Genomic DNA, 27925 nt, shown 5'->3' with positions numbered 1-27925 from the left:
ATCTGCCCCCCCCCGGGGCAAGTAGCCAGCCCCTGGCGAGTTGCCCTCGGCCAAACTGCCCCAGCAGGGGGTCCTATGCCCCCCCATTTCCCCCATGCCCCCCAGGGAGGCCGCAGGCCGTGCGTGATGGGGCTCAAAGCTGGACGCACGCTGGTGCCACAAGCATGCCAGCGGTCCCCCAGGACCCCAGCCTCTTCTACCCTTCCTCGTCCTTCCTTCACTCCCTCCCTAGCTGCCCCCGAGAACTCCCCCCCCCCGCACCCCAAAACCCAAACCCCAAATCCCAGCATCAGCCCAGCTCAGAGAAACCGCGGCCGAGATCCCGATCGAATTCGGAGCCACGGCCCGTGACCCACGCTGGCCGCCTCGACGGGCCGCCGGGCTGGCCGCGCGGTGGCCCCCCTGTCCCCAAACCTCGTGCCCGGCCACCCCGGGTGCGGCTCCTTCCAGAAGCCCAGGAGCCCCCCGCGGCTCCCCGCCCCGATAGACGGGGCCAGAGGCGGATCCGCCGTGAAGGCTCGTCCGTCCCTTCTCGTCCCGGGCAGCCTGCGCTCTGGGCGTCACGTGAGAGGCCACCGCCGGGCGCGACGCCGTGCAGGCCGACTCCGGTGTGGTCCCCTGAGAACCTGGTGGCCTCAGCTCTTGCTTTCAGGTCTTCAGCGCTGGAGCTTGTTGTTTTTTAAGATTTATTTTATTTATTTCTCCTCCCCGTTCTCCCCGTCGTCTTCTCTCTGTGTCCACTCGCTGTGTGTCCTTCTGTGTCTGTTTGTCTTCTCATTAGGCGGCTCTGGGAACCGATCCTGGGACCTTCTGGAGTGGGAGAGAGGCAATCGCTCTCTTGTGCCACCTCAGCTCCTTGTTCTGCTACCTCTCTTACTGTCTCTCCTCTGTGTCTCTTTGTTGCGTCGTCTTGCTGCGCCAGCTCTCCGCGTCAGCCAGCACTCCCGTGTGGGGCGGCATTCCCGTGTGGGCCGGCACGCCGCGTGGGCCAGCTCGCCCTCAGCAAGGAGGCCCTGGGCATCGAACCCTGGACCTCCTATATGGCAGGCAGGAGCCCAACTGCTTGAGCCACAGCTGTGTCCCATCGACCCTGGCTTTTGCGTACGGGGTAAGGCAGGGGCACTTCCTCGGGGGGCGGATTCCCGGGGTCCCGCCCACCTGTGGAAGAGGCCGTCGTTTCTCCGATAGACGTGGCGCCCTTCTCCAGGGCCAGGCGTCCACGACGCGCGGGTGTCTCTGCCCTCTGCGCCCACCCTGAGCCGGCGCCACGCGCTCTTCATCACCTTGGCCCTCGGCGTCCCCCGCGAGCCCGCCTTTCTCCAGGTTTTTCTGGGGGGAGAGGGAGGAGGGGGTCGTGACCGCTCAGGGGTCCTTGGACGGCAAAGAGGTTCTAAAATTGGGGAAGCGGACGTGGCCCAGTGGTCAGGGCGTCCGTCTACCACATGGGAGGTCCTGGGTTCGGTTCCCAGTGCCTCCTAAAAGCAGACACAATGAGCTGACAAATAAGCAGACACAATGATCAGACACAACGAGCAGGGAGCAGATGTGGCTCAAACAGTTGGGTTCCTGCCTCCCACACAGGAGAGCCCAGGTTCCGTTCCCAGTGCTTCCTAAAAAGAAGACGAGCAGACAACGAATGGACACAGAGAGCAGACAGCGAGTGCAAACAACGAGGGGGGTGAACAAATCAATAAATCTTTAGATTAAAAGTGGGGGGGGGGAGCTCATTCCCCAACTGTGAGCAGTACGTGAAAAGCGCACATGAGCTCGAGCGCAGCCGAACGGGCTCGCTGTGTGTCAGCTTGCGGGTGGCTCGACCTCTCTGTGCCCGCCAGCCTGCTCGCCTGGACATCAGCCGCCCCCGGGGTCGGGTTGCTTTTCTCAGGGACCCGCTGGGGGACCCCAACTCAACGCTCGCCCCGGGGGCCCCTCCAGAAAGGAGGCGGCGGGGGGCTTCCTGCCAGCCCCCGAGTTGCTGGCCCGCGCCCCACCCACGTGTCTCTAAAGTCCCTGCCGCTCTCATCTGTTCCGTAAATAAAGTTTTATTGGCACACGGCCACAACCACTTGTTACACAATGTCCCTGCTGCTTTCATGCCTTTGGTAAATAAAGTTTTATTGGCATATGGCCACATCCATTCATTATATAATGTGCCTGCTGCTTTCACTCCGTTGGTAAATAAAGTTTTATTGGCACCCAGCCATACCCATTCATTATATTATGACCCTGTTGCTTTCATTGATTTTGTAAATAAAACTTTATTGACAGAAGGCCACCCCCCATTCGATATATAATGTCCCTGCTGGCTTCACTCTTTCTAAATAGAGTTTTACTGGCACACGCCCCACCCACTCATCATGTAAAGTCCCTGCTGCTTTCATTCATTTTGTAAATAAAGTTTTACTGGCACACAGCCACATCCATTTGTTATCCAATGTGCCTGCTTTCTTTTTGTAAATAAAGCTTTATTGGCACATGGCCACATCCATTCATTATATTGAGTCCCTGCTGCTTTCATTCATTTTGTAAATGAAGTTTTATTGGCACACGGCCACACTCATTCACTACATAATGTCCCTGCTGCTTCCACTCCTTTGGTAAATAAAGTTTTATTGGTGCATGGCCACATCCATTCACTATATAATGTCCCCGCTGCTTCCACTCCTTTGGTAAATAAAGTTTTACTGGCACACAAATGTATAATATTTGTTATACAATGTCCCTGCTTTCTTTTTGTAGATAAAACTTTATTGGCACACGGCCACATCCACTCATTATATTGGGTCCCTGCTGCTTTCATTCATTTTGTAAATAAAGTTTTATTGGCACACAGCCACACTCATTTGCTATATAATGTACCTGCTGCTTCCACTCCTTTGGTAAATAAAGTTTTACTGGCACACAGCCACACCCATTTGTTATCCAATGTGCCTGCTTTCTTTTTGTAAATAAAGCTTTATTGGCACACGGCCACATCCATTCATTATATTGAGTCCCTGCTGCTTTCGTTCATTTTGTAAATAAAGTTTTACTGGCACACGGCCACAGCCATTTGTCATACCAGTCCCTGCTTTCTTTTCGTAAATAAAGTTTCACTGGCACGTGGCCACATCCATTCATTATATTGTGTCTGTGCTGCTTTCCCTCACTTTGTAAATAAAACTTTATTGGCACCTGGCCCCCCCCAGTTGCCACACAACGTCGCTGCTGCTTCCCCTCCTTGTGACTGTCGCGCCCCGGCCACCGTGGCGCGACAAAGGCGCGGGCCCTCCTGGCACAGGCGGCGGAGGAGGGTGACTGTCTGCCCTGCAGCCGGGCAAGCTTGCTGACCCCTTCTCTCCAGGGGACCCCCAACTGGCAGGAAACGGGGGGCCCGGGGCCCGCCGCGGGGTCCCCTCCCAGACACCCCCCGCTCGGAAGGGGCCCCGGAGTCTCTGGCGACGCGCGACGGCCAGAGGAGCGGAGCAGTGACGCACGGTGGCCGGGGTGGCTGGAAAACATCTCCGCGAAATAAAGTAAAATTAAATTAGGTGAAAAAATGAAGTGGTTGGAAAAGAAACGTTATGGAACGGAAAGGCGCGGCGGGCGCGGGGCCGCCTGCTCCCCGCCGCCGTTCCTGTGAAATTCCGGGAACGCGCCAGGCCGTGGAGGCGGGTGGCCGGGGCCGGGGGCTGCGGGGCGCAGCCGGGAGGCCACCGATCGCCCGCTCTCACCGCGTGAATGTCCACGCGTGGGACCCGAGCTGCCTGGAGCTGCTGTTTAACAAACGCAGTGAAAAGCCAGAGAGCAGATGGGACAACCGAGGCTTGGGCCGCGAGGGGCTCCCCGGCGCACGCGTGAGCGCCTCGTGGAGGGGGGACGGGCGCCACCGAGGCAGGCCGAACGTACGGGGCCGGCTCGGGGCGTGTTGCCGAGCCCGAGTGACCGGCCAAAGGCCTCTCGCTGCCTGACCCCAGCTTCGGAACATTCTGGAAAAGGAAAAACAGCCCCAGTGGGAGGGTCGGTGGTGGCCAGGGAGGTGAGGGCATCGGAGGGGCACGGGGGGCGTGTAGGGCGCGGAAAGTTTTCCGGCTGGAACGGCTCCACCCAAAGGGCCGCCCCTCCCAGAAATCAAGGCCAACGCTGTGGGTTTGTCCACGTGCCACGGGACGTGGGACACCGATAATGTAGGGGGACACGGCATGGACTTTCTGGGCGGCTTTCAAACTGCCCCCCCCCCCCAAATAAAAGCCAGCTTTTAAAAAAGAATGAAGAGACTCGGGCACACGCTTGAGCACCTACCTCGCGTGGCACCGCCGCGGCCGCGAGCCGGCCCTTTCGCCGACTCTCCGCGGGCCCCCCCCCCCTGACGAGCTGCTGCCCTCCCCCGTTTTCGACACCCGGCCACGCGCCCTCCAGGGGCAGGGACGGCCCCTCGCGTCCCCGCCGTGTCCCCAGCGCCCAGCGGGGAGACGGACCCGGCGGGGTGGGAAGGGGCGCGCCGCCGTTTGTCGAATGACTGAACGATCGAAGGGGCGTCGGCCGCAGGCGTCGGCCCCGAGCCTCTGGTCTCCTGGGGGTGGGCGCGGAGGGCCGGGCTGGCAGTGCCCACGTCCCCCCACCTGCAGGCGTGACGCGGACTTTCCACGCCGCGGCCCGGCTCGGCCTGGAATCCTCGGCCTTTCCCGTGTCCCGGGTCTTGGCAGGGCCGGCGAGGAAAATTCCAGGGAAGGAGGGCAGGGTTTCGCCAGCGGGGGAGGCGGGCTTTTGGGGGGCGGCCTGGAGAGAGGCCACGGGGCCTGGAGGGACAGACGGACGGGGAGGGGTGGGGGGCGGCCGGAGCCACTCGGCCACAGGAATTCCCGTAAAGCGGCTTCGAGACGTTTCCAGCCGGCGCGTCGGGGGCCCCGGGGGCTTGAGGCCGGGGGGAGCGGCCCCCGCCCCCCCTCGCCCTTCCACAAACGCCGCCTTGTTCCCTGACACCTCCAGGCCCCGCGGACGCCAGCCGCCCCCCCTGCCCCGAGCCCCCCTTGGCGGCCTCTCGGTCCCAGAAACGGATCCCTCCCTCGGTCCTCCAGGCCCCCCTCAGCTGCCCCTGCGCCGCCCATCGCGCCGCCGGCCGTGCTCACGCGTTCCCGGGGCTAAGCGCTGGGTGGTAAATCCCGGGGGACGTGGGGGCCGTGAGGAGGGGGAGAGGCCGCTCGAGCCATCATCGGGGGGGCTGGCGGGATTCCCCGGGACCCTGGCCTCGGGAGAAGCACAGAGAGGGTCGTTCCGAACAGCGAGGAGTATTTGGGGGCCGGGCGAGGGTTCCAGGCCGAGCGGAGGGACAGGAGGGCGCCGTGTCACTGTGGAGCCCCGGGGGGGCGGGTGTGCGAATGTCCTGGGGCAGGGACGAGTGTGGCTGCGGGGGGCAAGGGGCACAAGCTGGCACGCTGGGCAGACGGCGGCTTGCGGCCGCGGCGGGGGCAGCGGGTTTTACTCGGAGGGCAACGGGGAGCCGTGGCGGGTTCATGAGCTGGGAAGGTCAGCCGGGTAATGACTCACAGGGGCTGCTGCCCGAGACGGGGACGACCCGGAGGGGCCCCCCCGGGCGGGGACGCTCCTGGCACCCGAGCCAGACGCGCGCGTCAGAGCCAGGCTGGCCCCTGCGCGAAAACGGCTCTGTCCTTCACGCTTTGAGATGATCTTCTTTGGCTGTGTCTCCAGGAGGCTGGGGCCGCAGCGGCCCCCGCAGCGAGGGGGCCCCTGGTGTCTGGCCCAGATGGGGTCCACTGTGACCCCTGACTTCACACACAGGGTGGGCCCCCTTCCCCCCCGTCTAGCCGCCCCCCCCCAGGCCCTCTTTGGGCAGCCGGAAACCAGGGGCGCGCCGCAGACGTGGTGCTGGCCGCCGCCCCGTGTGGTTTGGGGCCTCGGGGTGGGGGGGGGCCCCGGCGGGCCCGGGAGCCTCGGGCTGAGGCTGCAAAGGTTAAAAAAATACCCGGCGGCCCCGAGGCCGCGCCGCAGCCGGCTCCGCCCAGCGCCGAGTGGAAAAACAGAGCCAGGCCGCGGCGCCGGGGCACGGGGCCGGGGGCACGGGGGCTGGGGGCTCGGGGGCCGGGGGCGGCGGGGACCGGGGACATGGGGGCCGGGGACATGGGGGCCGGGGGCACGGGCGCTGGGGCGGCGGGGGGCAGTGGAGCCCAGGACGGGCTGGGGACACAGGGGGACCTGGGGACATGGGGGGCTGGGGGCAGCGGGCTGAGGACGGGCCGGGGACGCGGGGGCAGCAGGGGCAGCGGGCTGAGGACGGGCCGGGGACACGGGGACGCAGGGGCAGCAGGCTGAGGACGGGCCGGGGACGCGGGGGCAGCAGGGGCAGCGGGCTGAGGACGGGCCGGGGACACGGGGACGCGGGGACAGCGGGCTGAGGACGGGCCGGGGACGCGGGGACGCGGGGGCAGCGGGCTGAGGACGGGCCGGGGACGCGGGGACGCGGGGGCAGCGGGCTGAGGACGGGCCGGGGACGCGGGGACGCGGGGGCAGCGGGCTGAGGACGGGCCGGGGACGCGGGGGCAGCAGGGGCAGCGGGCTGAGGACGGGCCGGGGACGCGGGGACGCGGGGACAGCGGGCTGAGGACGGGCCGGGGACGCGGGGACGCGGGGGCAGCGGGCTGAGGACGGGCCGGGGACGCGGGGACGCGGGGACAGCGGGCTGAGGACGGCCCCTGGGCCCCACAGTCCTCGACGACTCCCCCGTGTCCAGCCGAGGACGAGCCAGTGGCGAGCACCCCGCCTGGCCCCCGGCACTCCGGAAACCTCCAGCCCCGGGGGGCCCGAGCTGGGGGCGTGAGGCCGGGGTGGGGGCCGGCGTGGACTGGGGGGGGGCGCGGAAGGCGCCCTGGAATCAGGCCGGGCCTCCCCGCTGTGCCGCCCTGAGCCAGCGTCTTGGCCTCTCTGGACTGTGGGGTGCAGCCTGCCTGCTCTCCTCCCCCCCGGGCCCCGGATCCGCCGCCCCACCCGGAAAGCTCCGCGAGCCTCCGTGCCCCACGTCACCCCTGCGGGCTCGAAGCGGGGCTGGGGGCGAGGGCGGCGAGCGGTGCCCCCGGGCCCGGCCACTGGGAAATGGGCAGCAGGTGGCGGGGGGCACAATGGCTTTCATTTTCATTTCCCAAGATTTATTTATTTTTATTTCTTTCTCCTCACCCCTTCGTTGTTTGCACTCCTTGTCTCTTTAGGAGGCACCGGGAACCGAACCCGGGACCTCCCATGTGGGAGGGAGGCGTCTAATCGCTTGAGCTACCCCAGCTCCCTGCTTTGTCGTTCTCTCATTATGATTTTCCTCCTTGTGTTTCTTGTGTCAGCTTACTGTGCCCGCCTGTTATGCTAGCCTGCTGTTTTCTTTAGGAGGCACTGGGAACCGAACCCGGGACCTCCGATGTGGGAGGGAGGCGCCTAATCGCTTGAGCTACCCCAGCTCCCTGCTTTGTCGTGTCTCTCATTATGATTTTCCTCCTTGTGTCTCTTGTGTCAGCTTACTGCACCCGCCTGTTATGCTAGCCCGCTGTTTTCTTTAGGAGGCACCGGGAACTGAACCAGGGACTCCCAAGTGGGAAGCAGGAGCCCAGTCGCCCGAGCCACAGCCGCTTCCCAATCAACGGCTTTTAGTAGAATCACGGGGCTGCGCGGTCATCGCCGCAGTCGATTTTAGAACGTTTTCATTCCCGCTAAAGGAAAGCCCCTCCCGTGGCCGTCACCTCGCGATCCCTCCACCCTCCCCAGCCCTACGTAAGCCGCTCGCCTGGTTCTGCTCCCATAACCGTATTTATCGTTACGTTTTCTACAAATGAAATCACACCGTCGGTAGCGCGTTGGCTCTGGTTTCTCTCGTTTAACCCGATGCCTCTTTAAGTTGTTGTCGTTTTTGCTTTTTGTGGGTTGTTGTTTTTTTTTTTGAGGTCCCAGGGGCCAGGGAATTGAACCCGGGACCTCGTATGTGGGAAGCCGGCGCTCAACCCCTGAGCCACGTCAGCTCCCCTGAGTTGGTTTTCTCATCGAATTTCTTGTTGTTTTTAATATGACTTTTTATTTTTAAAAGATACATAGGTCATGCAAAATGTTACATTAAAAAATAAAATACACCAGGAGATTCCCATATGCCCCACTCCCCACACTCCCCGTTGTTGTTTGTTTTTATTTTTAAGAGGCCCCGGGAGCTGAACCTGGGACCTCCCGTGTGGGAGGCGGGTGCTCAACCACTCGAGTCCCCTCCACTCCCTGCGGCCGTTTTTTAATTAGTGAAGTTGTAGGTTTACACGAAAACCCCGTAAGAAAGACGACGCTCCCGTGTTACCCCCCCTTTTATTAGCACTTTGCGTTCGTGTGTCCCTGCCCTGCAACGGGGGGGGCGATGTTGCAATCGTGGTCACTCGAGTCCCCGGTTGACGTGTGAAAAGTTCAGCAGCGAGCGCCGGCGGGGACGTGGCTGAGCGGGGACGCCCGGGCGCGGCCGGAGGGATGGACAGCGGCGCCGGCCCCTGTGGAAAGCGGCCCGGTGGCTCCTCGCGCGGCGTGGCTCACGCTCGCCGTGTGGAGGGCGACGGCCCCGAAGTCCGTCGGCGGACGGGCGGACCCACGCGACGCGGGCTGCGCACGTGGGGGGCTATTACGCGGCCCCGGAACGTGGGTGGACTCTGAAGACGCCACGCGGCTCGCAAGAAACCAGACCCCGGCGCCGTCGGGCCTGTGGGATGACGAGAATCTTCTGGAGCTACGCGGAGGCGGCCGCGGCACGACATCGCGTCTGCGTTGGATGCCGCTCGATGGTACCATTGAAAACGGTCCAAATGGGAAATATTCTGCTCTGGGTATTTTACCATAGTATGGAAGGGGTGGGGGGAGAAGGGGGAGAAGGAGGGGGAAGGAGGGGACAGCCGAGCAGAAGGACAGACAGACCCGGCTCCCAAGGGCAGCCCTCGGGGTCCTGGATCGAGCCGTGCCTGAAGGCTGCCCTTCCTTGGCTCTTCGCAGACGACACTTACTCACGCTGTGCCCACGTCCCCATTATTCTGCAGATGAGCCCCCGCCTCACTGCCCGAGAAAACCTTTCCCCGCCGGTGGCCGGGCACGTGGCGCGTCGGCGCGGCCGGCGAGAGGCTGGTGGCACCTCCCGGCTCCTGGGCACGGCCCGTGCCGAGCTCCCCGGCAGCTGGTTGGCTCCAGACGGCGTGGTCCCTCCTTCCCGTGGCTGTGGACACGGAGGGATGAACGCCTCCTGGCTCCCGTGGTCCCCGGAGCTTCCTCTAGGGCGCCGGGCGCGAGGGAGATTACACGGGGCCAGCTCGGGGACTCCGTCCTGGTGTCCTTGGCCATCGGTGCCCCCATGCCGGGCTCCGTCGCCTTGCGGCTCCGTGGCTGCCCCCCGTGGTCTGTGGCTCTATGGCCTGGCGGCTGCGCCACTTCCGACATCCGTGGCTCCAGGCTCTGGGGGCCCCACAGAGTGTGTGTTTCTGCGACACCCTTACTCCACGTCCCATGGCTGGTTCCAGGGTCCCCGGGCTCTGGGACACCTCGGTTCTGTGGCCCCGTGGCTCTTTGACCCCGTGGCCCCGTGGTTCTGACTCCGGCGTTTCACGGCTCTAGGAAACCTTAGTTCTGTGGCTCTAACTGTGCTCCCGTGGCTGATTCCAGGGTCCCCGGGCTCTGGGACACCTCGGTTCTGTGGCCACGTGGCTGTTTGACCCCGTGGCCCCGTGGCTCTGACTCCGGCGTTTCACGGCTCTAGGAAACCTTAGTTCTGTGGCTCTAACTGTGCTCCCGTGGCTGATTCCAGGGTCCCCGGGCTCTGGGACACTTCGGTTCTGTGGCCCCGTGGCTCTTTGACTCCCAGTCCCGGCTCTACTCTGGGGTCCCGGGGCTCTAGGGCAATTCCGTCCCGTGGCCCCATGGCTCTGCTTCTGTGGCTCCATCACCCATGACGTTGTGAGCCGGGGGGCTCCCTGGGTCCCCTCGTGGCCCGTGGCCCTGGCACTCTTTGAACGCCCTGGCTGTGGGGAAGGGCACTTACCCCGACACAGAGGCCGTCGCAGGCGAGGAGAGCGTGGGGCGGCGTCCCCGTGGGCTTGCCGAGTGGACCGTCGGCAGCTGCGCTCGGCCCCGTCCCCGGGGCTCCTCGTGCCGGCGGCTTCGTCCGCAGATGTCCCCAAGGCGGCGGGGGCTGGGCCCTCCCAGGGCCTTGTGTCCTGCAGCGTGGCCTGGGAGGGCGGCCCTTGAGTTAGGACGAGGCCGCGTCAGCCACAGAGAGGCCACGGGGGAGAGGCCCGGGGGGGGCACGGCCAGACTCGGGAGATGATGGATGGAGAGCGGGGCCAGGGGCTGCAGTGACCCTGGATGTCCCCACCGTGCCGGGGGCGGGGGAGGCACAGAGTGCACAGGAAAGACCTACTGTGTGCTCCACGTGCTTCCTCATCATCTCCTACCAACTCCTCGCTGTGACCTCCGAGTGGCCGTGGCCACGGAGCCAGGGTCTCCAGGGAGGTCCCACCCACCCAGGGAGGCACCCATCCACCCATCCACCATCCATCCATCCACCACCCACCCATCCATCACCCATCCATCCATCCATCCACCACCCACCCATCCATTCATCCATCCACCCACCCATCCACCCATCCATCCATCCATCCACAATCCATCCATCCATCCACCCACCCATCCACCCATCCATCCATCCATCCACCATCCATCCATCCATCCACCATCCACCCATCCATTCATCCATCCATCCATCCATCCACCCACCCATCCATCCATCCACCCATCCACCATCCATCCATCCACCCACCATCCGCCCATCCGCCCATCTGCCCATCCACCCAGCCATCCATCAATCCACCCACTCATCACCCACCCATCCATCTATCCATCCACTCACTAACCCATCCACCCACCCATCCAGCCACCCACCCATCACCCACCCATCCACCCACTCACCTACCCACCCATCATCCACCCACCCATTCACCCACCACCCATCCACCCATCCATCCATCCATCCACCCATCCATCCATCCACCACCCACCCACCAATCTACCCACCCATCACCCACCCATCCATCCATCCACTCACCCATCCATCACCCATCCATCCACCCACCCACCCATCCACCCACTCACCTACCCACCCATCACCATCCACCCACCCATTCACCCACCACCCATTCACCCATCCATCCACCCATCACCCACCCACCATCCACCCACCCTCACCCACCCAGCCCCCCCATGCTCCCAGCACCCATTTACCTCCACGTGTGCGGCGTGCTGGACGCTGAGGGCAGCAGGCCACTGGAGGCGGCCACGTCAGCCACGTAGGCCGGCAGCGCCTGCCCCGTGCGGTCGGTGCCCGCGGGAGCCCAGGGGGCCCCCACCCCCGGGAGGCACCGCGCCCGGAGCCCAGGCAGGCGCCCGCCCCGCGCCCCCCACGTGTCCCCGGCCGCGGCCACCTCCCTCCACCGCCGCGCGGCAGGGGGTCGGGGACGGGGGCGGAGGGCCGTGCTGTGGTGCGGGCGGCGAGGAGCACTGCTGTGGCGCCTGCTGTGTGCCGGCCGCCCCCCGAGGCCCCCTCCCCGCCGGCCTGCCCGGCGGCCGTGGGTAAACAGTCGTCCCCGGGCTGAACAAGGGCCTCCTGTGAACAGCTGGGGGGGGGGGGGAGGGGCTGGCCCTCCCCCGACCGCGCGCCCCGCCCTCCCCAGCGGCGCCCCCGCGGCCCGGGCGGGAGCCGGGACCACCCGCCTCGGTTTACCCGTCTGCCAAGGGGGGGGACTCTCTGGGGCGCACTCACGGGGCTCTGGGCTCGTCGAGGGAGACAGAGGGGGAGGGTGGGGGGGAGAGAAGTGGGGTGCTCAACCCCTCGGCCCCCGGGAGCCCCCCAATCTTGCGCCGACCCCCAAAAGTCGCTCCACGCGCGCGGGCAGGCGGGGGGCGGCAGCCGCGCCTCCTGCCCCCCTCTCTGCGGGGAAACCACGGAGCGGGGGGCGGGCAAGGGGGGCTGGGGTCGCGGCCCACCTGGGGGAGGAAACTTTTCCAACCAGGGGAGAAGCTTCTGGAAGCGGGGGAAGGGGAGGGCGAGAGCGAGAAGGTGGAGGGACAGAGCGGGGAAACTGAGGCACAAGAGCAGCCGGGCGCTCGCTCACCCCGCCGCGGCCTGGACCGTCACCCGCTTTTTCCTTCTCTGTGTCCCCCAGCGGGGACCCGGCCCGGGCACCCCTCGAGTGGGGGGGGCCCCCGTGACCCCGGGCGGGGGCTGGCGCGGCTGCCCTGATGGCTTCCCCAGCCCCCCATGCCGTCCCTCTGGACCCCCGGAGCCCATCGGGGGCCGCCGCGCGGGGCGGGGGGCACCGGGGTCCCGCGTCCTGGAAAGAGGCACCCGGCGGGCCGTGGCCACCCGGCCGTGCCCTGCGCTCCCTGTGCCCAGAGAGGTCGAGCAGCTCACCCCAGGCCACACAGCAAGGCCAGGTAGGGTCCCCTGTCCCCCAGGCAGGGCGGGACGGGGGCAGCCCACGGGCATTTCCAGCCCCGGGGGGCCAGGAGGGCCCCCCCGCCCCCGCGCCAAGCTTCTCTGCTGGGGGGGAGGGCGGGGGAATCTGGGGGGGCTCCCTGGAGGAGAGGGCGCTGGGGCCGGGCCTCAGAGCGGGTAGGAGACGAGATTGGAACCCCAGGCCTGACGCCCCCCGGGGCCCCCCCAGCAGCCGAGGTTTTCCCGAGAATTCCAGGCCGGCGGGAGCGGCCCCAGGGTGGGGTCGCCAAGGAAAACAGGAGGTGAGCTCATGGGCGCCCGGCGGCCCCGCGGCGCTGGAGACGCGCTGGCCGGGGCGCCCCCCCTCGGTGACCCTCAGGAGACGCCCCCCGGGCCGCGCCCCCAAGGCCACCCCGGCTCCCCAACCCCGGGGCCTTTGCGCCTGCCCTCGGGCTCCCCCCCTCACCTGCCCCGCCTGCCCCCCTGGCGGGGTGCGGCGCCTCCTGGGGGCCCCCCAAAGCCCCGCCCATCTGCCTCGGTGCCCCACCCAGCCCCCCAAACAGAGGAGGGGGTTCTGGCCTGCCCCCCCCCAGGCCAGGTCTGTGGGCTCCCCAAAGGGGTCTGAGCGTTTGCCGACACCCTTCCCTCTGCCAGCACTGCCCGCCGCCTCCAGGAAGCCTCCCCGGCTCCTCCGCCGCCCCCCCAGGACAGCTGTGGCCCACACCCCAGCCCACTCTGGCCTCAGTTTCCCTGTCCGCTAGGACGAGGCGCCGGCGCTGGGGCGGGGGCGGAGAGGGTTAACCCGGGGCAGGAGCTCCAGGCGCGCGGCAGACGTTTTATTTTTATGACGGCTGTTCCCACAGCGGCTGGAACCGCAGGGAGGTGCTGCGCCGCTTTGGGGGGGCGGCACGCCCGGGGGGTCCCCTCTCCTGGCCCCGCCACCAGAGAACCGCGGGGAGGGCGGGGAGAGACGCTCACCTGCAGCCCCCGGGGAGCCGGGAGGCCCCAGCGCCGCCCGCCACAGCCCCCGAGCTGGCTCCGCTCCGCCGCCTCCGGGAAGCCTGCCCGGCTTCTCCACTGCGCCCCAGGACAGATGTCGCCGTCGCCCCAGCCCACCCCCGCCTGGTGGTCTCCGGCCAGTCCCCTCCCCCCACTCTGGCCTCAGTTTCCCTGTCGATGGGACGAGGCCCCCGGCGCTGGGGCGGGGATGCAGAGGGTTAACCCCGGCTGGGAATCCAGGGGTGCAGCGCTGGCAGGGACAAGTGGGGGGGCGGCCAGGGGGCCCCCGGGGACCCTCCTCCTTCAATGAGGACGATAACTGACCGCCCCCCCCCCCCCGTTGCACACGGAGGGGCGCGAGGCTGGCGAGCCGCCTGGCAAGGGGAGAGGGAGCGGAGACGTTGCCTCCTGCTCGGCCACCCGTGACTCAGTTTCCCCCAGTCTGACCACCCGGGGTGGCAAACAGCAGGCGCTCGACGATGAAGGGGAGGCCGGCTGGGTGTGTGCGTTGGGGGGGGGGGAGGCGATCCTGCCTGACCCCTCCCCCACGGTCTCTCCTTAGCTCCCCTCCCCGTGCCTCAGTTTCCCCGCGGGGCTCCGCGAGGCGGGCGCTGCCGCCGGGCGGGGCCTGGCACGCGAGGGCCGCCGCCTGTTTACCTTGCGGCGGGGGCAGCGCGCCGGGTGGGCCGGCCGGGGGCGGCGGCCTCCGCCGCCATAAATAGGCGCCGCGGGCGCCGCGCCCCAGAGCCTCGCGCAGCCCCGCCGCCGCCATGGGCCCCGCCGCGCGCCTGCTGCTGCTCGCCCTGGGCGCCCTGGGCGCCGCCGGCCAGGCCCCGCTGGGTGAGGGGCGCCCCCCCCCCCGCGGGACCCCGGGACCCCCAGCCGCGGGGGTCGCGGCTCCGGGGAGGGGAGCGCGGGCGGCGGGGCGGGCGTCTGGGCTGCGGGAGGCGGCGGGGACGGGCAGTGGGGATGGGGGGGGGTCCCCCCGGGCCCCGACGCCCCACCAGCGCCCCCTGTCTGCGCAGGCGCAGACCTGGCCCCGCAGATGCTGCGGGAGCTCCGGGAGACGAACGCGGCGCTGCAGGACGTGCGGGAGCTGCTGCGGCAACAGGTGCGGGGCGCGGGGGCCGTCCCGGGGCGAACGAGTCCGGGAGGACGCGGGGCGCGGGCTGTGGGGGGCCGGGAGGGGTTCCGTGGAGAGGGGGGCTGGGGGGGAGGCGCCCCGAGGTCCGGGGGTCCCCGCCGACCGCGCCCCGTCCCCGGCGCCCGCAGGTCAAGGAGATCACGTTTCTGAAGAACACGGTGATGGAGTGCGACGCGTGCGGTGAGCGCGGGGGGAGAGGGGAGGGGAGAGGAGAGGCGGGACAGACGGGGAGGGGCGAGACGGCGGCGCGGCGGGCGCGGGGCGGGGGCGCGGGGCGGTGAGAGGGGCGGGCAGGGGCGTGGAGCGGGTGAGCGGGCGGGCGAGGGCGCGGGGCCGGCGACGACGCTGTGCGGGCACGGGACCGGGGCACAGGGCCGGCGCGCAGGGCGTGGGGCGGGCGCGGGGCAAGGGCGCTCTGCGGGCACGGGACAGGGGCGCGGGCTGGGGCGTGGAGCGGGTCGGGGGGTAGAGGAGAAAGGAGAGACAGAGCAGGACAGACGCGGGACAGACGCGGGAGGTGCGAGACAGCAGCGCGGGGCGGGGGCGGGGCAAGGGCGCGGGGCGGGGGGGGGGGGGAGCGCGGCGGGTGAGGGCGCGGGGCCTGCGAGGACGCGGTGCGGACGCGGGACAGGGGCGCGGTGCGGACATGGGACAAGGCCGGCGAGGACGCGGTGCGGGAGCGGGACAGGGGCGCGGGGCGGGCGCGGGGCGGGCGGGGGACAAGGCCGGCGAGGACGCGGGGCGGGAGCGGGGCAGGGGCGCGGGGCGGGCGCTGACCCCCGCGGCCCGCGCAGGGATGCACTCGGCGCACAGCTCGGGCGTGAGCACGCGGCCCCTGCCCCGCTGCGCCGCCGGCTCCTGCTTCCCGGGCGTTGTGTGCACGGAGGGCCCCGAGGGCGCGCGCTGCGGGCCCTGCCCCGCGGGCTACACCGGCAACGGCTCGCACTGCGTGGACGTCAACGAGGTGCGTCCCCCGCCGCCCCCACGACCCCCTCGGCCCCTGGGGGGCGCCCGCCCCGGCCGCCCCCTCCACCTCCCGGGCCGCCCGCCCCCACGGCCCCCTCCGGGGACGCCCGTCCCCGCAGCCCCCCGCTCGCCCGTGAGCCCCGTCCGCCGGCTCGAGGCGCGCCCCGCGCCCGCCGAGCGCCCCTGGCTGGGGGCACGATGGCCTGCGCCCCCCCCCCGCACGGCCGCGCGTGACCTCCCGGCGCAAGCCCGAGCCGCGCTCTCCCCCGCGCCCGTCCCCAGTGCTCGGCGCAGCCCTGCTTCCCGCGCGTCCGCTGCGTCAACGCCAGCCCCGGCTTCCGCTGCGAGGCCTGCCCGCCGGGCTTCAGCGGCCCCGGCCACCGCGGCGTGGGGCTGGCCTTCGCCGAGGCGAGCAAGCAGGTGAGCGCCGCCGGGACGCCGAGGCCGGGGCGGGGGGGGGGGGGGCGCGGAGAGGAAGGGGGGGGGGCGCGGGAGAGCGCGGCGCGGTGACCCCTGCGCCACCCCAGGTTTGCACGGACATCGACGAGTGCGAGACCGGGCAGCACAACTGCGTGCGGGACTCCGTGTGCACCAACACGCAGGTGAGGCGGCGCGGGGGGCGGCGGGGGGCGGGGGGCGGCGGGCGGAGGGCGCGCGGGGCGCGGGGGCCGGCGGGGGGCGGCCGCTGACGGCCCGCGGGGGCGCAGGGCTCCTTCCAGTGCGGCCCCTGCAAGCCGGGCTTCGTGGGCGACCAGGCGACCGGCTGCCGGCGGCGCGCGCAGCGCCTCTGCCCCGACGGCGCGCCCAGCCCGTGCCACGAGAAGGCCGACTGCGTCCTGGAGCGCGACGGCTCGCGCTCGTGCGTGGTGAGCGGGGCGGGGCGCGGCGGGAGCGCGCGGGGGCGCCCGGGGCAGGCAGGGGTGCGCAGGGGGCTGGCAGGGGGCAGGCAGGGGGCAGGAGGGGTGAGCAAGGCCAGGGAGGGGCGCGCAGGGGCGGGCAGGAGTGGGCAGGGGCACGTAGGGGGCTGGCGGGGGGCAGGCAGGGGCCAGGAGGGGCGGACAGGGCCCGGGAGGGGTGCGCAGGGGACAGGCAGGGGCTAGGAGGGGGCAGGCAGAGGCTGAGAGGGGCGGGCAGGGGCGAGCAGGGCCTGGCATGGGACAGGCAGGGGCTAGGAGGGGGCAGGCAGGGGGCAGGCAGGGGATAGGCAGGGGCCAGGAGGGGCAGGCTGGAAGGGGCAGGAAGGGCCGGGAGGGGAGCGCAGGGGCACACGGTGCCTGGGAGAGGCACACAGGGGATGGGCAGAGGGCGGGCAGGGGCCAGGAGGGGCGAGCAGGGCCAGGGAGGGGTGCACAGGGGCGCGCAGTGGCCGGGAGGGGCAGGCAGGGATGGGCAGGGGGCAGGCAGGGGCCAGGAGGGGCGGGCAGGGCCAGGGAGGGGTGGGTAGGAGCGCGCAGTGGCTGGGGGGCCACGCAGGGATGGGCAGGGGGCAGGCAGGGGCCAGGAGGGCGGGCAGGGGGTGGGCAGGGGGCGCGCAGTGGCCGCCCCTCAGCTGCCCCCCCCCCCCCCGCAGTGCGCCATCGGCTGGGCCGGCAACGGGCTCCTGTGCGGCCGCGACACCGACCTGGACGGCTTCCCCGACGAGAAGCTGCGCTGCCCGGAGCGCCAGTGTCGCAAGGTGGGCGTGGCGGGGTGGGCGGGGCCGCGGGTGGGCGGGGCCACCGCCGGCCACGCCCTCACGCCCTGTCCCCGCCCCCAGGACAACTGCGTGACGGTGCCCAACTCAGGCCAGGAGGACGTGGACCGCGACGGCATCGGCGACGCCTGCGACCCTGACGCGGACGGGGATGGGGTCCGCAACGAGGAGGTGGGGCCGGGGCGGGGCCCGGGAGGGGCGGGGCCCGGCGGGGGCGGGGCCCGGAGGGGGCGGGGCCTCAGGCGCGCGAGGGGCGGGGCCCGGGAGGGGCGGGGTCTGGCGGGGCGGGGCCTCAGGCGCGCGAGGGGCGGGGCCCGCCGGGCCTGACCCCCCACGCCCCGTGCCCAGGACAACTGCCCGCTGGTGCGGAACCCTGACCAGCGCAACGCGGACGGGGACAAGTGGGGCGACGCCTGCGACAACTGCCGGTCCAAGAAAAACGACGACCAGAAGGACACGGACCGGGACGGCCGGGGCGACGCCTGCGACGACGACATCGACGGCGACCGTGAGCGCCGCGGGGCGGGGCCAGCCCAGGGGCGGGGCCAGGCTCGGGGGCGGGGCCACGTGGGTTCCCTGGGCGGGGCCTGGCAAGTCCTCTGGGTGGGGCTAAGCTCAGGGGGCGGGGCTAGGCTCCTGGGCCGGGTCAGGCTCAGGGCAGGCGCTGGTGGGGCCCCTGGGCGGGGCTACGCTCGGGGGCGGGGCTAAGATCAGGGCGGGGCCTGGCAGGTCCCCTGGGTGGGGCTAGGCTCAGGGGCGGGGCCTGGCCTCAGGGGTGGGACTAGGCTCAGGGCGGGGCCTGGTGGGTCCCCTGGGTGGGGCTAGGCTCAGGGGCGGGGCCTGGCCTCAGGGGTGGGACTAGGCTCAGGGCGGGGCCTGGGGGTCTCCTGGGCGGGGCTAGGCTCAGGGCGGGGCTAGACTGGTGCTCTGGTCAGGGCTAGGCTCGCGGACGCGGCTAGGCTCAGGGGCGGGGCTAGGTTCAGGGGCAGGGCTAGGCTCAGGGACGGGACCTGGCCTCAGGGTGGGGCTAGGCTCAGGGGCGGGGCTAGGCTCAGGGCGGGGCCCGGCAGGTCCCCTGGGTGGGGCTAGGCTCAGGGGCGGGGCTAGGTTCAGGGGCAGGGCTAGGCTCAGGGACGGGACCTGGCCTCAGGGCGGGGCTAGGCTCAGGGCGGGGCCCGGCAGGTCCCCTGGGTGGGGCTAGGCTGGGGAGGGGTCTGCCAACCTTTTTGAGCAGCTAGGTTCAGGGCACGGTTTGGCTGGTTCATGGGTGGCCCTAGACGTGGGGCGGGACCTAGCTGGTCCCCTGGGCGGGGCTAGACTCCTGGGCGGGGCTAGGCTCCTGGGCGGGGCTAGGCTCCTGGGCGGGGTTGGGCTCCTGGGCGGGGCTAGACTGGTGCTCTGGGCAGGGTTAGGCTCAGGGATGGGGCTACACTCAGGGGCGGGGCCTGGCAGGTTTCCCTGGGCGGGGCTAGGCTCAGGGCGGGGCCTGGCGGGTTCCCTGGGCGAGGCGAGGCTCAGGGGCGGGGCCTGGTAGGTTCCCTGGGCGGGGCTAGGCTCAGGGGCGGGGCTAGGCTCAGGGCGGGGCCTGGCGGGTCCCCTGGGCAGGACTAGGCTCAGGGGCGGGGCTAGGCTCAGGGCGGGGCCTGGCGGATCCCCTGGGCGGGGCTAGGCTCAGGGGCGGGGCTAAGCTCAGGGGCCGGGCCTGGCGGGTCCCCTGGGCGGGGCTAGGCTCAGGGGCGGGGCCTGGCCTCAGGGGTGGGACTAGGCTCAGGGCGGGGCCTGGTGGGTCTCCTGGGCGGGGCTAGGCTCAGGGCGGGGCTAGACTGGTGCTCTGGTCAGGGCTAGGCTCGCGGACGCGGCTAGGCTCAGGGGCGGGGCTAGGTTCAGGGGCAGGGCTAGGCTCAGGGACGGGACCTGGCCTCAGGGTGGGGCTAGGCTCAGGGGCGGAGCCTGGGGGTCCCCTGGGTGGGGCTAGGCTCAGGGGCGGGGCCTGGTGGGTCCCCTGGGCGGGGCTAGGCTCAGGGGCGGGGCCTGGCCTCAGGGGCGGGGCTAGGCTCAGGGCCGGGCCTGGCGGGTCCCCTGGGCGGGGCTAGGCTCAGGGGCGGCGCCTGGCCTCCCACTGTGGTTCCCCCGAGCTCTGGGGAGAGTGAAAGTCCGGCCAGCCCTGGAGGGAGCACAGGAGAGAGCCCGCGAAGCCCACCAGCGTGCGGGAGCGGAGCGGCTGGCATGTCAGGCTCGGGTGGGAGGATAAGAGGAGGGGAGACAGAGAGCCGGAGGCTAAGAGCAGATGGGGAAGTTGAGGCACGGGGGTGGGGGGCGTCTGGAGTCGCCATGCGCCCCTGGCCTGCCCCTGGCCTGCTGCAGCCAGCCCGGCCTCACCACCCCCGCAGGGATCCGCAACCCGGTGGACAACTGCCCCAAAGTGCCCAACTCGGACCAGACGGACAGAGACGGCGACGGCGTCGGGGACGCCTGTGACAACTGTCCCGACAAGAGCAACGCCGACCAGGTGGGCGGGCCCAGCCGGCCAGGCCTCGGCTCCGCTCGGAGCCCCGGGACGCCCTGCGGGGTGGGAGGGTCTGCAGCTGGGGGGGCCCCCGGGGTCTCTGCCCTGACATGGCCTCTGCACTGCCCACCAGAGGGACGTGGACCAGGACTTCGTAGGGGACGCTTGTGACAGTGACCAAGACCAGTAAGGGGGGCCTGGGGAGGCCGCGGGGGAGCCACGGATGGGGGGAGCCCAGGGTGGGGGGAGCCCGGGAGTGGGGGCGCGTGGAGCGGGGGCTCTCTGCCCTGACCCGGCTACCCCCCCCACCTGCAGGGACGGAGACGGGCACCAGGACTCGCGGGACAACTGCCCCAAGGTGCCCAACAGCGCCCAGCAGGACTCGGACCGAGACGGCCAGGGCGATGCCTGCGACGATGACGACGACAACGACGGGGTCCCGGACCGCAGGGACAACTGCCGGCTGGTGCCCAACCCCCGCCAGGAGGACGCCAACGGTGGGCGGGGCCAGGGCCGTGCGTAGGGCTGGTGGGCGGGGCCGGGCTGGTGGGCGGGGCGGGGCCGTGCGTAGGGCTGGTGGGCGGGGGCCGGGCTGGTGGGCGGGGCCAGGGCCGTGCGTAGGGCTGGTGGGCGGGGGCCGGGCTGGTGGGCGGGGCCAGGGCCGTGCGTAGGGCTGGTGGGCGGGGCCGGGCTGGTGGGCGGTACCAGGGCCGTGCGTAGGGCTGGTGGGCGGGGCCGGGCTGGTGGGCGGTACCAGGGCCGTGCGTAGGGCTGGTGGGCGGGGCCGGGCTGGTGGGCGGTACCAGGGCCGTGCGTAGGGCTGATGGGCGGGCCCAGGCTGGTGGGCGGGCAGCAAGACCTGGAGGAGGACTGGGTGCTCTCGGCAGGGTGGTATTTACGGCTGGTGGGCGAGTCCAGGGCTAGTGGGTGGGGCGAGTGCAGGGTTGGTGGGCTTGGCCGGGGCTGGTGGGCGGGGCCAGGAGGGGCGGGAGGGGCTAGGGCCATGCGTAGGGTTGGTGGGCGGGGCCGAGGCGGGGGGGCGGAGCAGCAAGACCTGAAGGACGGGTAGGTCTCCTCTGCCAGGTTCCCTCTAGGCCTGGTGGGCGGGACCATGCGTAGGGTTGGTGGGCTGGGCTGGGCTGGCGGGCAGGGCCAGGATTGGCAGGCGGGGACAGGGCTGATGGGCGGGGCTAGGATGGGTGGGCGGAGCCAGGACTGGGTGTAGGGTTGGTGGGCGGGGCAGCAAGAGGACACGATGGTCTCCCGGGCCAGATTCTGCGCAGGCCTGGTGGGCGGGGCCAGGCATAGGGTTGGCGGGCGGGACCTGGCTGGTGGGCGGGGCCAGGCTCGGCAGGCGGGGTTTTAGCTGTGCATAAGCTGGTGGACAGAGCTGAGTCGTGGGTGGGGCCAAGATTGGTAGGCGGGGACAAGGCTGTGCATAAGGCTGGTGGGCGGGGAGCCGGACTGGTGGGCGGGGCCGTGGGGGCTGGTGGGCGGGGCCGAGGCGGGCGGGCGGGGCAGCAAGACGAGAAGGACGGGGCAGTCTCCTCGGCGGAGTTCTGTGCCGGCACGGTGGGCGGGGCCATGCGCAGGGGCAGTGGGCGGGGCCGCGCCGATGGGCGGGGCCAGGGGTGGCAGGCGGGGCTTCGGCCGTGCCTAAGGCTGGTGGGTGGGGCCGCGCTAGTGGGCGGGGCCAGGATTGCAGGCGGGGTTTCGGCTGTGCGTAAGGCTGGTGGGCGGGGCCGCGCTGACCCCCGAGCCCCGCCTCCTCCCAGGGGACGGCGTGGGCGACGCGTGCCAGGACGACTTCGACGCCGACAAGGTGGTGGACAAGATCGACGTGTGCCCCGAGAACGCCGAGGTCACCCTCACCGACTTCCGCGCCTTCCAGACGGTGGTCCTGGACCCCGAGGGCGACGCGCAGATCGACCCCAACTGGGTGGTTCTCAACCAGGTAGGCGGCGCCCCGACTGGGGGGGGCGAGCTGGGGCCCCCCCCCCGCCGCCCGGCCTGACCCCGCCTCCTGCCTCCTCAGGGCATGGAGATCGTGCAGACGATGAACAGCGACCCCGGCCTGGCTGTGGGTGAGCCCCCGCCGGGACGGGGGGGGGGGGGTGCGGGGGGGGGGGTGCCCGGCCTCGCCCGGGGTGCCAGCGCCGCCTCGCCCCAGGGTACACGGCCTTCAACGGCGTGGACTTCGAGGGCACGTTCCACGTGAACACGGTGACGGACGACGACTACGCCGGCCTCATCTTCGGCTACCAGGACACCGCCAGCTTCTACGTGGTCATGTGGAAGCAGATGGAGCAGACCTACTGGCAGGCCAGCCCCTTCCGCGCCGTGGCCGAGCCCGGCATCCAGCTCAAGGTGCCCCGCGCCGGCCCCGCCGCCCTGGGGCCCCAGGCCCCCGAAGCCAGCGTCCCCCCTGCCCTCGGGCTCCCAACGCTCCCGCGGACCCCCGATGCCGCCAGCCCCACGCCTGTCCACAGCCCCACAGCCCCCACACCTGTCCACAGCCCCACAGCTGCCCACAGCCCCCACACCTGTCCACAGCCCCACACCTGTCCACAGCCCCCACACCTGTCCACAGCCCCACACCTGTCCACAGCCCCCACACCTGTCCACAGCCCCCACACCTGTCCACAGCCCCACACCTGTCCACAGCCCCCACACCTGTCCACAGCCCCACACCTGTCCACAGCCCCCACACCTGTCCACAGCCCCACACCTGTCCACAGCCCCCACACCTGTCCACAGCCCCACACCTGCCCACAGCCCCACACCTGTCCGCAGCCCCACAGCTGCCCACAGCCCCACACCTGTCCACAGCCCCACAGCCCTACAGCTGCCCACAGCCCCACACCTGCCCACAGCCCCCACACCTGTCCACAGCCCCACAGCTGCCCACAGCCCCACAGCTGCCCACAGCCCCACACCTGCCCACAGCCCCCACACCTGTCCACAGCCCCACAGCTGCCCACAGCCCCCACACCTGTCCACAGCCCCACACCTGCCCACAGCCCCCACACCTGTCCACAGCCCCACACCTGCCCACAGCCCCACAGCCCCACAGCTGCCCACAGCCCCACACCTGTCCACAGCCCCACAGCCCCACAGCTGCTCACAGCCCCACACCTGCCCACAGCCCCACACCTGTCCACAGCCCCACAGCTGTCCACAGCCCCACAGCTGCCCACAGCCCCACACCTGCCCACAGCCCCACACCTGCCCACAGCCCCCACACCTGTCCACAGCCCCACAGCTGCCCACAGCCCCCACACCTGTCCACAGCCCCACACCTGCCCACAGCCCCCACACCTGTCCACAGCCCCACACCTGCCCACAGCCCCCACACCTGCCCACAGCCCCCACACCTGTCCACAGCCCCACAGTCCCCACACCTGCCCACAGCCCCACAGCTGCCCACAGCCCCCACACCTGTCCGCAGGCCCCACACCTGTCCACAGCCCCACAGCCCCCACACCTGTCCACAGCCCCACAGCTGCCCACAGCCCCCACACCTGTCTGCAGGCCCCACACCTGTCTGGAGGCCCCACACCTGTCCACAGCCCCCACACCTGCCCACAGCCCCCACACCTGTCCACAGCCCCACAGCTGCCCACAGCCCCCACACCTGTCCACAGCCCCACAGCTGCCCACAGCCCCCACACCTGTCTGCAGGCCCCACACCTGTCCACAGCCCCCACACCTGCCCACAGCCCCACACCTGCCCATAGCCCCACACTTGTCCACACACCTGTCCACAGGCCCCACAGCTGCTCACAGCCCCCACACCTGTCTGCAGGCCCCACACCTGCCCACAGCTCCACACCTGTCCACAGCCCCACAGCCCCACACCTGCCCACAGTCCCACACTTGTCCACACACCTGTCCACAGGCCCCACAGCTGCTCACAGCCCCCACACCTGTCTGCAGGCCCCACACCTGCCCACAGCCCCATACCTGCCCACAGCCCCACACCTGTCCACAGCCCCCACACCTGTCCACAGCCCCACACACCCCACACCTGTCCACAGCCCCACATACCCCACACCTGTCCATAGCCCCCACACCTGTCCACAGCCCCCACACCTGTCCACAGCCCCACACACCCCACACCTGTTCACAGCCCCACACCTGCCCACAGCCCCACATCTGTCCACAGCCCCACACCTGTCCACAGCCCCACATCTGCCCACACCTGTCCACAGGCCCCACAGCTGTCCACAGCCCCACACACCCCACACCTGTCCACAGGCCCCACACCTATCCCCAGCCCCCACGCCTGTCTGCAGCCCCCACACCTGTCCACAGCCCCACATCTGCCCACACCTGTCCACAGGCCCCACAGCTGTCCACAGCCCCACACACCCCACACCTGTCCACAGGCCCCACACCTATCCCCAGCCCCCACGCCTGTCTGCAGCCCCCACACCTGTCCACAGTCCCACACCTGTCCCCACACCCCACACCTGTCCACAGCCCCCATACCTGTCCATAGCCCCACACCTGTCCCCACACCTGTCCACAGCCCCCACACCTGACCACAGCCCCCACACCTGTCCACAGCCCCCACATCTGACCACAGCCCCCACACCTGTCCCCAGCCCCCACACCCGTCCACAGTCTCATACCTGTCCCCAGCCTCCACGCCTGTCCCCACACCCGTCCCATACCCCACACCCATCCCAGCCCCCACACCTGTCCCAGCCTCCACGCCTGTCCCCACACCCGTCCCAGCCCCCACACCTGTCCCCACACCTGCCCATAGCCCCACACCCGTCCACAGCCCCCACACCCGTCCACAGCCCCCTATCTGTCTGAGCCCCCACACCTGTCCGCAGACCCCTACCTGTCTGAGCCCCCACACCTGTCCACAGCCCCCACGCCTGTCTGCAGCCCCCACACCTGTCCACAGTCCCACACCTGTCCCCACACCCCACACCTGTCCACGGCCCCCATACCTGTCCATAGCCCCACACCTGTCCCCACACCTGTCCACAGCCCCCACACCTGACCACAGCCCCCACACCTGTCCACAGCCCCCACATCTGACCACAGCCCCCACACCTGTCCCCAGCCCCCACACCCGTCCACAGTCTCATACCTGTCCCCAGCCTCCACGCCTGTCCCCACACCCGTCCCATACCCCACACCCATCCCAGCCCCCACACCTGTCCCAGCCTCCACGCCTGTCCCCACACCCGTCCCAGCCCCCACACCTGTCCCCACACCTGCCCATAGCCCCACACCCGTCCACAGCCCCCACACCCGTCCACAGCCCCCTATCTGTCTGAGCCCCCACACCTGTCCACACACCTGTCCGCAGGCCCCACACCTGTCCACAGTCCCCCGGGGCCCCCAGGGTTTCCTGCGCGTCCCCCAGCCTCTGAGGCGCCCTGTCCCCGGCGCGCAGGCCGTGAAGTCGTCCACAGGCCCCGGGGAGCAGCTGCGCAACGCGCTGTGGCACACGGGCGACACGGCGGCGCAGGTGCGGCTGCTGTGGAAGGACCCGCGCAACGTGGGCTGGAAGGACAAGACGTCCTACCGCTGGTTCCTGCAGCACCGGCCCCAAGTGGGCTACATCAGGTGGGCGCCGCCCGGGCGCGGCGCGAGGGGAAACCGAGGCAGCCGGGCCTCCCTGCGGTGGGGGGGGCTCGCCCCGGGGAGGGCGCGCTCCGGGCTCGGCGGCACCCCTCACGCCCCTGCCCGCAGGGTGCGCTTCTACGAGGGCCCTGAGCTGGTGGCCGACAGCGGCGTCGTCCTGGACACCACCATGCGCGGCGGCCGCCTCGGCGTCTTCTGCTTCTCCCAGGAGAACATCATCTGGGCCAACCTGCGCTACCGCTGCAACGGTGGGTGCGGGGGGCGGGGCGGGGGCGGGGCGGGGCTGGGGCGGGGGAGGGCGAGGGGGCTGCAAGGGGAGCTGAGGCCTTGTGGGGGCGCTTGGGGAGGGTCAGGGCTGCGAGGCTTGCGGGGGGCTCAGTGCTGGCAGGGCTGGGGGCCTGGTGGCTGCAGGGGTGCTGGAGGAGGGGCAGGGTTGGGGGCTGCAGGGGTGCTAGGGGAGGGGCAGGCTCGGGGGCTGCAGGAGTGCTAGGAGAGGGGCAGGGTTGGGGGCCGCAGGGGTGCTAGAGGAAGGGCAGGGTTGGGGGCTGCAGGGGTGCTAGGGGAGGGGCAGGGTTGGGGGCCGCAGGGGTGCTAGAGGAAGGGCAGGGTTGGGGGCTGCAGGGGTGCTAGGGGAGGGGCAGGGTTGGGGGCTGCAGAAATGCTGGAGGAGGGGCAGGTTTGAGGGCTGCAGGGGTGCTGGAGGAGGGGCAGGGTTGGGGGGTGCTGGGTGCTGGCAGGGCTGGAGGCCGCAGGGGTGCTGGAGGGGCAGGGCTGGTGGCCGCAGGGGTGCTGGAGGAGGGGCAGGATTGGGGGCCGCAGGGGTGCTGGAGGAGGGGCAGGGTTGGGGGCCGCAGGGGTGCTGGAGGAGGGGCAGGTTTGGGGGCCGCAGGGGTGCTAGGAGAAGGGCAGGGTTGGGGGCCGCAGCGGTGCTGGAGGAGGGGCAGGGTTGGGGACTGCAGGGGTGCTAGGGGAGGGGCAGGGTTGGGGGCCGCGGGGGTGCTGGAGGAGGGGCAGGGTTGGGGACTGCAGGGGTGCTAGGGGAGGGGCAGGGTTGGGGGCTGCAGAAATGCTGGAGGAGGGGCAGGTTTGAGGGCTGCAGAAATGCTGGAGGAGGGGCAGGGTTGGGGGCCGCGGGGGTGCTGGAGGAGGGGCAGGGTTGGGGGCTGCAGGGGTGCTAGGGGAGGGGCAGGGCTGGGGGCTGCAGAAATGCTGGAGGAGGGGCAGGTTTGAGGGCTGCAGGGGTGCTGGGGGCTGCAGGGGTGCTAGGGGAGGGACAGGGTTGGGGGCTGCAGGGGTGCTGGGTGCTGGCAGGGTTTGGGGCCTGGGGGCTGCAGGGGTGCTGGAGGAGAGGCAGGGTTGGAGGGCTGCAGGGGTGCTAGGAGAGGGGCAGGGTTGGGGGCCGCAGGGGTGCTGGAGGAGGGGCAGGATTGGGGGCCGCAGGGGTGCTGGAGGAGGGGCAGGGTTGGGGGCCGCGGGGGTGCTGGAGGAGGGGCAGGGTTGGGGGCTGCAGGGGTGCTAGGGGAGGGGCAGGGTTGGGGGCTGCAGAAATGCTGGAGGAGGGGCAGGTTTGAGGGCTGCAGGGGTGCTGGGGGCTGCAGGGGTGCTAGGGGAGGGACAGGGTTGGGGGCCACGGGGGTGCTGGAGGAGGGGCAGGATTGGGGGCCGCAGGGGTGCTGGAGGAGGGGCAGGGTTGGGGGCTGCAGGAATGCTGGAGGAGGGGCAGGGTTGGGGGCTGCAGGGGTGCTGGGGGCTGCAGGGGTGCTAGGGGAGGGACAGGGTTGGGGGCTGCAGGGGTGCTGGGTGCTGGCAGGGTTTGGGGCCTGGGGGCTGCAGGGGTGCTGGAGGAGAGGCAGGGTTGGAGGGCTGCAGGGGTGCTAGGAGAGGGGCAGGGTTGGGGGCCGCAGGGGTGCTGGAGGAGGGGCAGGGTTGGGGGGCTGCAGGGGAGGCTGGGGCACTGTGGGGGCACTTGGGGAGGGGTGGGGGGTCAGGCCTGTGGGGCTGCAGGGGGGCTGGGGGCTGCAGAGGAGATGCGGTGCTCTGGGGGGGGCCTGGGGGTCTCAAGGGGTGCTGGGGGAGGGGCAGGGTTGGGGGCTGCAGGGGTGCTGGCAGGGCTGGGGGCTGCAAGGGGGCTATGGGGGGCCCTGGGGGCTGCAGGGGTGCTGGGGAGCTATGGGGCTGTGGGGGGGACTGGGGACATACAGGGCAGGGGTGCTGGGTGCTGGGTGCAGGGGCGCCCCACCAGCCCCCCATCCTCCGCAGACACCATCCCTGAGGACTACGAGGCGCAGGCCCAGCGGCTCGGGAGGGCCTAGGCGACGCGCTGAGGGACGACGGCCACATCCTGCGCGACGGGGGGCTCAGCCCCGGGCCCCGGGGGGCGGCTGGGGGCGGGGCAGGAAGGGCGAGGGGCCCCGAGGGCTGGAATAAAGCGTGTCCAGGAACGGCCGGCTGCAGTGTCTCGTGGGCAACGGGAGGACGGCCATGGGCGAGGGCGGGGGTCCCCAAGGCGACACTGTGGACGCCCCCCCCCCG

The 27925-nt window shown here is 70.6% G+C and overlaps 1 protein-coding gene and 1 non-coding gene across 2 annotated transcripts; both read left to right on the top strand.

Moving 5' to 3' along the window:
* The first annotated feature begins 1400 nt into the window (after window positions 1-1400).
* On the top strand, window positions 1401-1477 carry TRNAG-ACC (transfer RNA glycine (anticodon ACC)). The gene has a single exon. It is a non-coding gene; the product is annotated as a tRNA-Gly (tRNA).
* A 5201-nt stretch (window positions 1478-6678) lies between these two features.
* On the top strand, window positions 6679-27834 carry COMP (cartilage oligomeric matrix protein). The gene is made up of 19 exons (XM_058292746.2): window positions 6679-8786; window positions 14503-14588; window positions 14750-14801; window positions 15416-15585; window positions 15870-16007; window positions 16115-16189; window positions 16295-16453; window positions 17158-17262; window positions 17344-17451; window positions 17629-17788; window positions 19671-19789; window positions 19920-19972; window positions 20102-20283; window positions 21562-21740; window positions 21822-21870; window positions 21957-22153; window positions 25203-25375; window positions 25502-25641; window positions 27653-27834. The coding sequence occupies exons 1-19, from the start codon at window positions 8774-8776 to the stop codon at window positions 27703-27705; spliced, it is 2211 nt and encodes a 736-aa protein (XP_058148729.1). The 5' UTR covers window positions 6679-8773; the 3' UTR covers window positions 27706-27834.
* Window positions 27835-27925: the final 91 nt, after the last annotated feature.

The sequence above is a fragment of the Dasypus novemcinctus genome, unplaced genomic scaffold (genome assembly GCF_030445035.2).
Source record: "Dasypus novemcinctus isolate mDasNov1 unplaced genomic scaffold, mDasNov1.1.hap2 scaffold_271, whole genome shotgun sequence".
Lineage (NCBI taxonomy): Eukaryota > Metazoa > Chordata > Mammalia > Cingulata > Dasypodidae > Dasypus > Dasypus novemcinctus.
This window is presented reverse-complemented; position numbering and strand designations above follow the sequence as displayed.